The sequence below is a fragment of the Chroicocephalus ridibundus genome, chromosome 6, assembly GCF_963924245.1.
Source record: "Chroicocephalus ridibundus chromosome 6, bChrRid1.1, whole genome shotgun sequence".
Classification (NCBI taxonomy): Eukaryota; Metazoa; Chordata; class Aves; order Charadriiformes; family Laridae; genus Chroicocephalus; species Chroicocephalus ridibundus.
This window is the reverse complement of record NC_086289.1, coordinates 14,329,091-14,344,036: the sequence shown is the minus strand read 5'-3', so window position 1 is coordinate 14,344,036 and position 14,946 is coordinate 14,329,091. Positions and strand designations below refer to the sequence as shown.

Genomic DNA, 14,946 nt, shown 5'->3' with positions numbered 1-14,946 from the left:
TCCCTCTTCGCTTTCCTCACTGTAATCATGGTGTGCTGATCAATGCCTTCATGACAAGTGGGATCTCAGCTGAGGTTCCCATCAGGGGAGAAGAGAGGAGAATAGATGGTTGTTGGTGGAGGAATCCAGGTGGGTTATTGCTGAGCATAAATTAGCAATGTATGCGTCTGAGCTGGCACTTAGCAAGGGTGGATAGGACACATGCAGGCAAGGGTCGATGGAGTTGCTGTTGCAAAGGAGGAGTGAGAGAAATGGTCAAGTTGTGTGGGAGTCCTCTGGAAGTTGAAGGTTTTCCCTAAATGTGATGGCTTTGATGCAGCAACTTCACATATGCTTTGCTCCAGTTCTGGAACCAATTCTTGCCTTCTCTTCTGATATGTGCCCTCAAAATGGCCTGTGATTACAGTGCTGAGCTGCATTCTCCATGTTGTGCTCTGTACAATAGACTGTCCAGACAGGAGCCTTCTGTATCCTTATGGCCTTTTGTTGTTCAAGATGCTCTAGAAACCCTTAGTGATTTGCAGAGTTGAGATTTGAGTAACTTTTATTTTGATCTATAATTGCCCCCTGAAGTACCTCTACTTTTTTTTTTGTTTTTTTTTGCATTGGAAGTTTTTTACTTACTACTCACAGCAGATTTGAAACCCTTTTTTCCCTGTTCTGCTTTCAGATTCCATAGGTGGGTCATTTTCAACTTCCTCCCACCGATGCCACCACAAGCAGAAGCACTGTCTCCCCATCCCACAGTGTGGAGCTCTGTCCATCAGCCCTCTGCTTTTCCATCCCCACACGAAGGGATCCCAAATCATCATGGACACGACGCAGAAGGCAGTGAAGCGCCAGGCTAGCTTCTGCAATGCCATTACCTTCAGCAACAGGCCCATCATTATTTATGAACAAGTCAGGCTTAAGGTAAGTAAAGGATACCTTCCTTTATCGCCATGAAAGTTGCTGTGAATGAATGTTGGGGAAATGCAGGTCTTTAGCCCTTCCTTGAAAAGCACAGTAGTTCGATCTTGGCCCTAAAGATCTGCAATCTTCGTTGGTACTTCTGCTTTGGTCAATGTAGTTCTTGGAGCCATCAGTACAGGCCGCTGTAGAAGCTAGGAAGAAAAGGGAAATCCACTCTTCGAAAGGAACAACAGATTAAGTTGAAATTGGTTGAAAAATAGCAAGAAAAAAGGGTCGTATTTGGTCAGCCTGAAAGGCAGCAGCCTCAGTATCTCTCTGGTGAAGGTGTCCTCTAGGCTTTTCATGCAGACTGAAGGAGGGTGAGGAGTTAGTTAACGTGTTCAGTTCCACACCAAGCCCTTTTCTTCCTATAAACAAGGCAGCAATGAGGGCTGGTCTCATGGAGGTGGGAGTCAGCCTCTCCACAGCTGACAGGGAAGAGGTGAAAAGGCAAGCAAAAAGGACCTGGAAGAGAAGGTGCTTGCTTGTGTGCTTGGCAGGGAAGATAAAAGGGTTTTGCTGAAAGGACGAAAGGAGCAGTCAGTGCGGTCAGAGTTGCCATCTAAGAAAAGGATCTTTCTGGCGGTCTGCTGACTGCTTTGTTGAATCAGTCACCTGATAGCTTAAGGTCAGAGGAGAGAACATTGCAGGCATCACATTTTTCTCACCAGCAGAGGCTGATTTCACTTTCTTTACATCTGTGGTAGCCAAGAAGATAGAGTTGGTACCTCTTGTGCTGCAGCTGGCGTGGGAGGTTCAGCTCCTCTAAGGCAGCATGCCTCCATGTGCAGTGGGAGCTGCTTCCCCATGAAGAAATTCATCAGTCCCCTTAGGAATTGAAGCACTTTTTAGGCTCTCAGCACCCTGACAGAGCTAGGGGCTTCCTGCACTTCATCCACGGCTATTTTCCAATCTTTAGGCCCTCTAGTTTGTGGGACTGCGTTTTTCTGTTCTTAGCTGATTCTGTGCATTTCATTGGCACAAAGTAGGTCATCATCTTTGGCAGACTTTAGTTCATGGCAAACATGAAAGATCCGCCTGCAAATCCTTCATTTATACACAAGGATTTTTCCAGGAGGTTTATCTGCATGTAACTACTGAGTCTGAATGATCATTCTGTTGCCCATTGCTAGAAGTCCCAGAGTGCTGGGACCTACAGCAGTGTATCAGCCTTCCCTGCCCCTTCCCTCACAGCCAGCAAAGGAGCAAGAAATGAGGAATATGTCTCCTTTTGAAAATAAAGAGAGATTTCAGTGCTTTCAGGCTCAGGCCCATAGGTAGAAAATCCCTCCTACAGGTTTGTCATGTTTCCTGTGGAGCTCTTACTGCTTCCATTCGGGCTAGAAACCCAGCAGGACTCCCTCACATTGCCTAATGGGATTTTTTTCCACGTTGGCCAGCAGTTTGGACAAACAACTGCAAAAAATTATTTGGGAGGAGATGAAAGCAGCATTTCATTTTTAAAAATGCCATCAAAGATTTGAGTGGGTTTAGTGGTTTAGGCAAAGGTTCTGGGTTATTCCTTCCTCATTCTGAAACAATGTAGCTATCTCAGGAAATTCACACTTGTTTATCACTGTATATTTTAGGATTTTAGCTTGCATAACATATGCGAAGAATATGCATGCAAATCTTTCATTTCTACGCAAGGGATTTATGAGCAGAGCTCCTGCTGAGTCCAGTGGGAGTGTCTCATGGGAATAATCAACAGGCTTCAGCACTGAAGGGATAGACGGAAATGTGAAAACATCTTTGCTTTTCTGATAAGTCCATCCTGCAATTGCCTTGTTATTGCGTGTGCCTGTGGAAAATGGTGTCTTAAACCTTACCAGCTAAAGGCTAGCCATGAACCCAGTCCTTCAGGTCCTGTAAAGTCTAAACTCCCTTTGAAAGCTAGAATAAAGACGTCAGGAGATACCGTTCTATTTCTTAGGTGTTGTGTCTTGGGTTTTATTCTGAGATTTCTTTGCAGCTTTGGGAATGCTATCAGGCAGCCAGAGCTGTGTGGGGTTTGGGAAAATTTTCTCTTTAGCTCCAAGATATGTGTCCCAGTAAAGGTTCTTCTGTGTAACTCAGGGCACTGCTAGGGAGCGGGGTGAGGTTGTCAAAGGTGGCACAAGAGCAGCAGCCTGAATCTGTGGGAGCAGCCATGGCTTAGCTGTTTGGATGTAGATTGTGTCTTTTCCTCCCCTTCTGGTACCCATTGGACCTCCCAAGCTTTTCTGCTAGCGGTGGCTGCTGAAGAGAGAATTTGGTCCATCATTAACCATTGCCTTTTTTAGCAAAACTGTGTACCCTTTGTCCAGCTGTGTCTAATTCTTGGCAAGCTTTATACTAGATTTTAATTTGGATATTAGTTTGCCTGTGGTCAGACTGTATTGAGAACTGTTTATAGGTGCTGATTAATACATGGAACATGTGCAGCCTCGATTACCATATGAATATTTACTTCATGTGGCCTGTGATTGCTGTGAAGTATTGGCAAGAGACTGTGAAAGAGTAAATTGTGCGAATAACAATGAGGCCATATTTATCTCAGACCCAAAAGCTTTTAGGGCTTGCAGTAAATTTGCTGCAATAAATAATCCAGGCTTCTTCTTGGAGTGTGCGTATACTCCCTGTTTTGGCACATGCATGCCCCATCTACCCCCCTTCCGCTGGGGACATGCATGATCCCATCCTGGCCAGGCATATAAAATAGCAAATCGGCTTCAGTCTTTTTTAGTGACACCCCAGCATCCATCCCACTAGTGGGAGCTTCCCATGATTCCTGGGACTGAGGTCAGTGCTCAAGTGTGTCATGTAAACAGTTTAGGTGCTTGGCTGGACTGAGTAGGGATAAAGAGCAGCACTCGCTTAACTGAGGAACTGTCTGTTGATAAGCTTTTTTCTGAAGCTCTGAGTTATTTTCTCCGATACTTTAATTATAAAACAGAAATCTCTAGGCTTTGAACAATGTCTTTGTTGTGAGATTGTTGTGCCCCCAAGGGCACAAGTTCCAGATTTGCCTTGGAGAGGAACATGTGAAAGAAAAATGCAATATTTACAAATGTGATTAGAAGAGAATTCACAAGTCTAAAGAAAATGTCTTGGAGAATCCCTTGGTGAAAATCCTGTGCTGTCGGTTTCCTAGCTGGGACACAAGGAACTGCTGCCAGGCTTTTGAGAACAAAGTCCTGCAGTCCTGGACAGTTCAGTCTTTGTCATTGCCACTCATCCGAGCCCTTACCACTTTGACAGAAGGAGAAATTACAGTAAGGGAGCAAGTTTTGTATGAGCCCTGGTCCTGCAGACAAGAGTGAGACTGCTTGAGGCTGCCGAGGCTTTGATGGAAAAGAGCTGTCTCTAGTGTGGTCATGTTTGCTGCAGGTTCAGTGCATGAACAGAAACACCAATTATGTGTCAACTGGCATGCAGGAACTGCCCTGGCCCCACATCAGCTTCCTTAGGTCTTTAATTTCATAGTCTGTGTGCTGACAGGCCGAATCTCTTTGAGAGGATCAATTCCCAGCAGGTTCATACTCAAACAACAAAATGAGAGAAAAAATTCTCCAAGAGCATCATGTCCATCTAGAGACGCTAATAACCCTGGAATACTCCCTGCTTGCATGGGAAGAAAGAGACCTTGTAACTGGGTGGTGTTTTGGATGTGCTGCACATGTTTAGGACCTGCTGCCTGCTCCCCTCAGATCCCCTTCAGTCCAGAGCTCAGTTCATGTGAGAAGTCGTCAATGACTCTGCAGGCATCTGTGATTCTTTGTCCTGCTGCCTCTCAGGTGCCGAAGGGTGGGTATGGCACACGCACCATCCCAAAAACTACAGCAGATGTTCCTGACCCCAGACACACTGAGTAACCACATACTGATAGGTGGGGTGTAGATGTGCACAACTTACCTTGAAAAACATCATTCACAGCTGAAATAAATAGGTTTTCCCCATTCATAAGAAAACATCTATCATTGCCTCCTCCTAATTGTATATTTAGTATAGTTAAATACTGTAAATTGTGCTTTCCCACGCACAAGTTCTCTGCTGCAAGGCTGAGATTTCATCCAATCTGATGAGCTAAACAGGAATAAGACTGTCTTTTACTTGGCTGGGAAACCCAGAAAACCCTGTAGTGGTGACTGTTATTCTGGAGCCAGTGCTTTTCCTTCAGGTCATGAGAGACCCCATCATCTAAGCACCATGGGGGAAGAGCTCTGCTGCTGCAGGTGCTGAGATAAAAGCTTTTATGGCCATTTTTTGGCACATTTTGCTGAGGGTGATTCTTAGGCCAAAAGGAATTACCCTAGAAATAGAAGTGAGTCATCATGCAGCTGTAATTACATTTCACCTCTCCGCAGAGATGTATTTATTTATTTATTTATTTTAAATATGTGCTTTGTATCCTAAGTGTGCAGCATTGCTGCTTGCAGCTGAAAAAGCTACAGCAGTGTTTAGTGGGTAAAATGTTTCCTAAGTCTAGTGGGCTCATCTGCACAGTTGGTGCTTGATGGCATAAAGCCTGTAGTGTGTACGTAGATGTTCCAGTGACAAACGCTGTTATTGCTGCTGTTATCTTTGCAGATTACTAAAAAGCAGTGTTGCTGGAGTGGGGCTCTTCGACTTGGGTTTACTTCCAAGGATCCATCGAGGATTAACCCTGACACTCTGCCGAAGTACGCATGCCCCGACTTGGTTTCCCAAAGCGGTTTTTGGGCCAAGGCTTTGCCAGAAGAGTTTGCCAACGAGGGAAACATCATAGCCTTCTGGGTGGACAAGAAGGGACGGGTTTTCTATCGGGTGAACGACTCTGCCGCAATGCTCTTCTTCAGCGGGGTGAGGACGGCAGAACCCCTCTGGGCTTTGATCGATGTCTACGGACTCACCCGTGGCGTGCAGCTTTTAGGTGAGTACCTGGTTCCAAACACCAAGCCCTGAGCTGAGCTGAGCCAACCCCAACAAAAGGCCAGCCTGACGCCACCTGTTCCCCTCGCTTCGGACAGGCACAGGGAAACGGCTGTTGTTCCTCTCCAGAGCATCTCACGACCTCAGCCTTGATCAGTGGGAGTTTGAAACTTAGCATGTAAATATAATACAAGTGGGAGGTGGGGAATAACCACTACAGCATAGCACTAGAAGCCATCTGTAAATAAGTGGATTTCTGCTCAAAAGTGTTGCTCTATCAGAGCGTAGTCTGGACTGTGGCATATATCTTGTAAAACTTTCTTTTTTTAACTCATCTGCTGCTTTCCCCATGCTGAAGTGGGGAAGTGCATTTTATGTGTTATGGATAAATCCTTCCTGGATGGCACTATTAGGACTTTCTGGCTGGTTTAGAAGGCAGATTTGAAACATGGGTATCTTCCAAATGACCTGGGAGAAGCTGTGGCTGGTTTTGCCAGGCTGTTGCTTTCACAGGGAAGTTTGGTTAGTTTGGTTAGAGGAGAGCTGAGTGCCTGTGTCTTCTGCCATCCTCAGCTGAAGTGGAGACAGTCTGGCATTCGTGAGGACTCAGTCTAGCCCCCAATGTGCAGGCTGTCAAGGTTTGGGCTATTTGAATTTATACATCTTAGAAGAACTGAAAAGAGTCTCCAAGGACTCAGCTTAAGATGCAGCTTGGTTGCTGGGGGACCACAGGTGTCATCATGCAGCCTTTGAGTTGACTTTTCATTGTCACTGGGGTCAAATCACAGCACTTCTCCATGTAACAGTAGTTTCATGGGTCTTGTTTTCACCATGGAGAAGATTTGGTGGTACCTACTGACCTTCATGAGCTGAAGTTCCTTTTGAAGATGAGATGATCTCGCTAGGCTGAGAGAATTCCTGGCTTTTTCCTGCCGTGCAGCCTGATAATCTCTCTTAAAATAACAGCTTTATGCTATATAAAAAAAAAGTTTAATGAAGCCTCTTTCTGACAGTTCTGCCTCCTTTTTGCACTGCTTGCTGTATTAAAAAATATGGTGGCAGGGGTGCCCATAGCAACCTACACGGCAGGGAAGAGGGATGTTCAGGAGGTGAAGAAATGGGACTGACCTCTTCTTGCTGCAAAAACTAACATCCCAAGATTGCACAAGGCAGAGGAATTAAAGAATTTCTCGGCAGCTTTTTGCTTTCTTTTAGGAGCAGAAAGATTTATCTTTTGTGGTGAATCCGCTTGAATCAGAGCCACTAGGCAACTGTTCGTAGGCCAAGGTGGTGATATTTGAATTGGGATCTAGAATTTGGGCAAATGTCACGCCAAGGCTTCAGTTAGGAAGAGCTTACGAATGACTCCAAGTCCTCCGGCTGTTCTTGTGAGATTTGGCACCTCAGGACTCCTCTGCCTGATTAATGAGGGCTCATAACTCTGGATTATGTGTTTGCTTTCAAAACACCCAAGAAATCATTTCCTATCCGTCATCTGCCCCTGCATTGTCCTAGAATCTTCCATATCCCCTTTCGCAAGGAAAATATGACTCTTGCCAGCCACTGACTTGCCTCTAGCCTAACAGGCTCTGGACTCTCTGGTCGGTATAAAGTCCCTGAATGAAGCAGGCAGCTTCTGAGTTTACACAGTTGGCGTGGAGCTCAGATATGTATTTATAGCTCATTCCAGCAGCCTTCAGCAGGCTTTAAGCCTAGCAACTGTGCTGAAACGTCCTCGACTTGAGTCCTCTCTATCTCCATTCATTATTACACAGCACTAAAAGTCAGAGCAGGGAAATCATCAGCTGTGTTGCCTCTGGATCCTATAGACATACCCACTGCAATGTTCTGCATGCCTGTTTGAGTGTAGCAGACCACACATATAGTACAGGACAACTTGCCAAAACCTCCCGGGACTTGACAAATTAATTTCATAGCTTAGCTACAAACATATGGTTGAATTCAGCCTGGTATGGCATGCAGGGCATCTGATGGAGGCTGGGGATGCTGGAGCGGTATGTTGAACAGAAGAGCCTAGCATTTCAGATTCCAGTTCAGTGATTTATTGCCTCCCCAACCCCAAACATGTTCCTTGTTCTTGAGCCTCACTGTTTTCCCAATGACTGTAGGGCTGCAGGGTCGTACTGCATCTCTGCACTGCCTCCATTTGCTTTTATGTGTATTTCACCCAAGAATCTTATCAAAAGCTTTACCATTTCTGGTGGCTGTCTTTCTGTTTATTGCAGAATTATTCCCTCCCCACTCCCAATAGTGTAACTTCACTTCCAAAATCAGACTTGCCCAAAGGAAAGATGTGCATCAGTAGGTCTGGTGTCACTGCAGGATCCCAGCTCTGTGGGGGAATGCACAATGTGCATTTATGTCCCCAAAAGTCACAGTTTCCAAAAGGTCACATGTTTTTGCTTAGCTGCACTACAGCAGCAGTTACAGCCAAAATAAGGGACCTAGCGAGGCAGGGCAATGATCAAGTCTTGTGACACTGTTTCCGTTTTACAGATTTTAAAAAGAGAGACTTGAACAAAAGGGGGCCCAAAGCCTGGGAGAGTAAAATACAGCAGTGTCACCTGAATCAGGGATGCCATCAGCCTTGTTGCCCAGGTCAGTCCTGCCTCCCTCTCTGTCAGCGTCGCAGGCTGGCATCACTAAATTGCACCTGGTTTGTTCATTAATTTTTCATTTCCTTCTGCTTATGGGTTTACCCATAGCATCAGCCTGACTGGTAATTACCCACATGCGTTACTGCTGTCAATGCAGAGGTTTATGTGGCTGGCACAGATGTTACTGGCTCTGACTGCCCTTGCTGTATATTCATAAGCAGAGCCCTTTAAGCAGCTTCTTTGCCTGCCTGATTTTGTTCTGAAACAGGTAAAAAGGGCTTGCGTGGTCCACTGCATCTCAGCCGAGGGGAGGTCAGGAACTGAGTTTGGACCACATCGTGACTGTCGCTGCTGAAGTGAGTCAAAATGATAGACTGGCTTAAATCCACTTTGAAGGTGGCTTCAGCAAGGAGGTTCACAGTGCTCACACGCTTGGTCGCCGGCACGAGGCTACTCCTGTCTCTCCTTGCCTCTACCCACGTTATAGAGATGGAAAGGCTTAAATTCACCCAGGAATCTGGTCTTCTCTGACCACAAGGTCTCAGCTGTTTTCCTACCACAATGTAAAGGCCTGCATAGGGGAGGTTGTTACAATGGAGTGCATGTGTGTTCTGTGTTTTAGGGCATGAGTTTCAGCGTAGATGCAGGCTTACATGACCTGTAAACATGCCCTTATACAGTGACTCTTCTGCTGACATGCTCAACTTGCAGGCAGGATGGTTTACAGCTCTGCTTCCCTTTTTGGGCAGCTAGTTTTGCACAAGTGCACTTTTACATTCCAGGATAATTTAAAGTAATATTTACTAGAAATGTGGCTTAGCCTTATGTTATCACTTCAACATACACACATGCTCATTCACACTTCAAAGAGAGTCCGAGAAAAACGGAATATAAGCAATCTGCTGCCTTGCTGCTATAATAAAGCATCAAAAAAGAAAAGGAAAGGACCAGTTGTTTAAATCCTGGGGTCTTCAGAGCCCTGGAGGAAGGATGGCAGCTCATGGGAACCAAATCGTGGTGTCTCACATTAGGCTGCTTCTTTCGAGCAATTGGTTAGTGAGCCTGGCATAGACTAAGAAATGCTTATGTACATTTTCTATGGGCCCGCTGCAGGACAGCAAGGGTGGCAATTTTCCTCAGTGATGTGTATGTTAAAGCATAATGTGTGTAATATGGAAAAATGGGTCTGCAAAGAAATCATGATTTCAGCATACCCCTCTACCCACCCTGTATTTCCAGTAGGGTTACATGAGGAACAGTCTGTTCATTTTCTTTAGTCCCATTCATTACTAGTATGGTCAGCAACCAAACCCCCTTACTGTTTATTACTCTTCTCTTCATGCTCTTCTCCCATCTATCTGTATTTTCATTCATGCAGTGTTTCCAAGCGGTCTTGGTCTTTTAGTCCAGCACAGACTTGGAAAACCAAGGATAATGTTATTTAGATTGTCACACTGAGAGGCACCTGTTGAAAGGAAAGCTTCACCACCTCTTGTAAATACAAAATATGTTAAAAACTAGTAAGACCTTGCAAACTGGGAAAAATTTAAATGCATATTTATTAAATGTGCATGTATCAGATTTACCTGAATTAGAAACAGTATAAATATATACTTCAGTCATAAATACGTATACAGATCCTAGTAGAATTTACTGGCAGCGCTGTATATTATATTAGATATTTGGGAAATCTTTTCTTTCTCCGGGTCCCCTTCCTAGCTTCTTATTTCTTGCTGTTTGCAAAGTATCAAAAAGTCAAAATGTGAACTGATCAGGGATGGAAATGTACCCATCGTGGGACTTGAGCTAGTCTATATTTGACAAGGAAGTTGCACATTTTGTAGGGAAAGAAGGAAACATGTTTTTCTTTCTTCACCCTTGGCAGTTCTTAGGTAAATTGAATCTCTAGCTCCAGGGCACCTTTAGAAGAAACATTAAATAAGCCTCAAATGAGGTGGATTTATGGGCAAATTTCAGGTGTGAATGGTATAAGACTGATGATAAATCTAATTTATCACATGCATCTGGAGTTTTACCATGTGGTTATTACGATTTTATTTTCCAAGTGCAAAACTTATTTTCCATTGCCCACGGGAATCCATTTCTGTTGCTATTCTGACACATGCAAGTAAGCAGAGTGATCTGCCGAGAGTGCTTCACACTAAACAAAATTGGATAATCAAATATGACTGCAGTGTATTTTTATAGTGTATTGTTGAAAGTGGAAGCTATAAACTATTTACCCTCTCTATGGAAGTCTGTGACTATCTGATGGAAAAGAATAATATGTGTTTAAACAGAGACCTACTTAATGAAGGCAAGATATACATGACCTGCAAACAGTCAGTTGTCATTGTTTTTTCCGCATCTCCTAAGGGGAAAGAGAATTTAAATTGCTCATAAAGTTTTATTGTCTGTAGCTGTTGTCTCTATGGCAGCTGCAGGAAGCTCTCTAACATGGCTAAAAATGTGAAAACAGTTTAATAAATAACTCGTCTCTTGCCATTTTAATTAATCCCTGCTTTGTCTTAGCACCTCTGGAGAGATGGATTTTTCCAGATGCGATAGGTACCCGAAAGTTAGCCCACAGCCCAAAGGCAGCTCCTTGTGCTTGAAGGTTTGTCCTCCAGGTTTGTCTGTCTTGCTTATGATGATAAGGCTCTTGGAGACATTACTTTCAGGTGAGCCGGAGCTCATCTTGGGTGTGTGAATGCAATGGCTTTTTTTTCTTCTCTTTGCATTTTGTTGTAAATAGCAGAGAATTTGTGCCTATGAGCCTGGGCTGGCCCGTGGGGAAGGCAGCATCTCCTGGGCTGTGCCCTGCCCTCCCTCTGGCAACGCTGGGAGCTTTGGGCTCTGCAGTTGGATGGCAAATACCGAGTAAGTCGGAACAGCCAGATGCCAAGTAAAATCAGCTCCCTGAGGGATCAGCATTTCAGGCTTCACCGGGTCTTGATGAGGTGTTGAATTACGAAATTGCACAGAGGCTGTGTGCGTAACACATATTTTATCAGCGTTGCTCGTTGGCATACCTGTTGGCTTTCATCTGAACCACCTTTGCCTTAGCAGGACTGCTCGTGGAGCTAAGGCATTGCTACAGGTGAACAGAAAGGACAAAATCTGGCACATAATGTGCTATTGGGCACGTTATATCCACAAAATATCCACATTGGCATCAGGAGAGCCTGCAAGTGAACCTGGGCAGGAATAAATTTAAGAGGAATTAGTCTGGCTATTATTGCCCAGACTGAGAAAAATGAAGACTGTAGCAAGACTGAATGACCAGTGGAAAAACAAATTCTGTGCTTTATAAAGTTCCTTTAGTTCTGGTAAGCTGAAATATTGTTCCTAACACAGCAAGAAGGGCTATATAATAATTATTTCCATGTTACCCATAAAAGCACAACAAAATATGAACACTTTGACAATTGTAAGTGGTGTTTACATTATGGGTACGTGTATGCTGTAGTTTAGATGCGCTGACACTACAAAGATAACTGTTTAAAAAAAAGATGCCTTCACATTAAATATCAGTTCTGATGAGTGATGTGGCTGTTGCTTTAAGGAGGTAAATATTGCTGGTTTACACTAAGAAGTTTATCTTACTTTTGCTAAATGTTGTTATTTTTTCAGCAGAAGTGTGGAAGCTGTAGTCTGGAAACAGTGGTTCCAATTAAAAGGGCTTTGACCTTATTTTACTTCAACTAAAGATATAAGCTACTGGAAAAATTGAATATATACTGAATTCATTACACAGTTATAGTTAGATACAGGAGTTTCTAGTATAGACAGGGCCTTAGAGAATAGTAACACCACTAATGGAGCAGTGTATTTTTTTGAGAAACATTTCAGAGAGTTCCTTACATTAGCAAAGATTGTGGCATTTTGATTTGAACTATTTGGATAAGTAAGGTATCTATGTTGTTTTTTCAAAAAAATACGTGCTCTTAACTGATACTTAATGCTGCATGTAGTTGTATTTTCCTTAGTTTGTCTAATGTAGTTCCTATTATAATTCTGTAAGTAATAAGTATCTTTCTTAAAAAGAAAGGTGGAGAGAATATGTTGGTACAGGGAATTAACCTTTGCAACTTCCTTAATACTTGTCTCCAAAATATTCAGCAAAATAGTTTAAACTGTACAAACCATGGACTGTAATGCTGAAAGCTAATTCCTCCTCATTCATAAGGCTATAGCTTGACAAAAAGAGTGCGTTTACTCCAGTGTAAGACAGTTTGAGCTGGAGGTAAGTTTTGGATGTAAACCGAGTAGATCATCTGGTAAAAGTATAACAATTTATTGTGCTAATCTTGCAATTCCAGCTGTTCCAGCTGTGGAGGCCCTTTCCCCTAAGCCTGTATGACAGATGATGGCTAAACATTGCTTACATGATAAAACTAAACACCAGCTCTGTACAGTATGTCTCTGCTGGCATGAGATAGCACTTTGTCATTTCAATGTCTAATTGGTATCACAGCTGCTGAATATGCAACTTACCGTACAGAGCATATGATTTTGTTATCCTTGTAGGTGTCTGGGTTATTAAAAAATTTGACACCTTTAATAAAATTAAATTGGCTTTTCCATCCGTATCAGCAACAGAGCTAAAAATGAGATTGCTTTGTACTCTGAAGTCTCCATTTGTTTCTCCTAGCAGCGTAGGCAGAACTGTTGTTGGACTCAGTCTGGAAATCCTTACCTATAGCCCTGCCCTACTCTCAGTTTTACTAGCCTGAACTTGGAGTCACTTGCGGAGTTGCTCTGGTTTTACACTGAATCTAGCCCCAGGTTTTTGTTCATTCATCACTTTTCTTTGGCCAAACACTGAGCAGAAGTTGTCCTCCAGACCTTGCCTGGCTTGTCCTGAAGAAAAAAAAGCGTTTTGACTGAGGGAACCTGTGCCTGATCCAAGCCAGGACCTCTCCTTCCATGTACCCTTGTCAGGAGAAATGAGCCTCTCGGGGTCTGCGTGAATGTAACTGTTCACAAGTGTCTGCAAGATGGCAAAAATGCAAGTGGTGTCATCTGCTTGTGCAGACTCAGAAGATCTTCCGTTAGTGACTTGGGTCTGCACTCACTGAAGGCTGCTCTCCCAGGATTGACGGACTGATGCAGCAATGCCCAGCCCAGTCAAGTATGCAGTGCCACTGGCCACAGCCTTAATTTCTCACCAAACTGTGCTATCAATACAGCTGTTGCTAAATTATGGTGCATTCTCGCATCAAAAAGTTATTGTCTATGTGTGATGCGTAAGACTGTGCCTGACACTTGCTACCAGTAACTGGCTGTAGACACCAAGTTTCACACTAAATCATGATGGTAGGTGCTACATGGGCTAGAGTAACCCGTTTGTTCATTTATGCCAAAGATATTAATTAGTTGGGATTTCATAGGTAGAAAGAGCCTCTCTGTTCATCAGCTGTATGTGACTCTCTTCTGATGTGTATGAAATGCAATTCATATGACTGTGCATCTGTACAAACAGTACAGCGCAACTTTGGGGTTTTCTAGGTAGCGGATGGATTGAGTCAAATGAAGGAATTTCTTAAAAAGTAAAATTTTCAGCTTCTAGAGCAGGCAAATGCAAAGGCATCGCTGGTGCTCTGCAGCAGGGGTTAGGGAGACTGGGGCATGGATGGAGGAGGGATCGCTGTGATACCCCACGTGCGTGTGCACTCTTCCCTGAAAATCTGCTTCACCCTGTGCTGGAGGCAGAACCTGAGTGGGCCCTTGGTCTTGCACACCACTCTTCTGTCCTCAGCTTGCTACAGTCATGTTCCTAGTCCTGCCCTTAGTGTGGGTCACTGAAGGTCCACTGAATCCAGTGTCCTGCCTCTGACAACGATCAGCATCTCCAGGTCCTCCTTGGAAAAAATTTCTGCAAGTGCAGGTGTTATTTTCTCCTGCCTTTCACCTTTCGTCGTGCTGAGCTACAACTTCTGTTCTCCAAGAGATATACTACCTGTGTTGAATCAACTCCTGATTTTGATGCAGAGGTCGCATCAGCTCTGTTGTTGATGCAGCTGATCCTGCAAGGTGCTGTGCTCAGTGAGACACTGGGCTCCTCTCTCCTGCTCAGGCCTTTAGGGGAATCTGGATCTTGCATTCATCTATCACGTTCTCTTAATCATATTTTCATAATATGTTCTTCTGACAGTATTACATGTTTCCCCTATGTTGTGGCATTTGGTGAAAATATCATCCCTTGTACTGACATGCACTAGGTAAGTGCTTCTACCTATTGTCATGGGAATTATAGCGGGGTAATGTTGACAGAACTTTGCAAAATTTATTAAAAGCATTTCCATATATATAGGCTAGAACAATATGTCCAGTCACTTACAAGTTTTGATTCTCATTCACTAGCATCATTTTGATGTTAAAGGCCTTTACAGAAATGTAATGGATGGGGCTCTGGGCAACCTGGTCTAGTGGGAGGTGTCCCTGCCCATGGCAGGGGGGTTGGAACTAGATGATCTTTAAGGTT

At 43.9% G+C, this 14,946-nt stretch overlaps 1 protein-coding gene across 4 annotated transcripts in view; it reads left to right on the top strand.

Moving 5' to 3' along the window:
* Positions 1-14,946, top strand: part of NEURL1 (neuralized E3 ubiquitin protein ligase 1) — a 161,892-nt gene that overhangs the window by 96,459 nt on the left and 50,487 nt on the right. For all 4 annotated transcript variants that reach the window (XM_063339365.1, XM_063339369.1, XM_063339366.1 and 1 more), the window contains exons 2-3: positions 671-912; positions 5,521-5,842. In XM_063339365.1, coding sequence (XP_063195435.1) covers positions 671-912; positions 5,521-5,842 — 564 coding nt within the window. The remainder of the gene's footprint in view (positions 1-670; positions 913-5,520; positions 5,843-14,946) is intronic.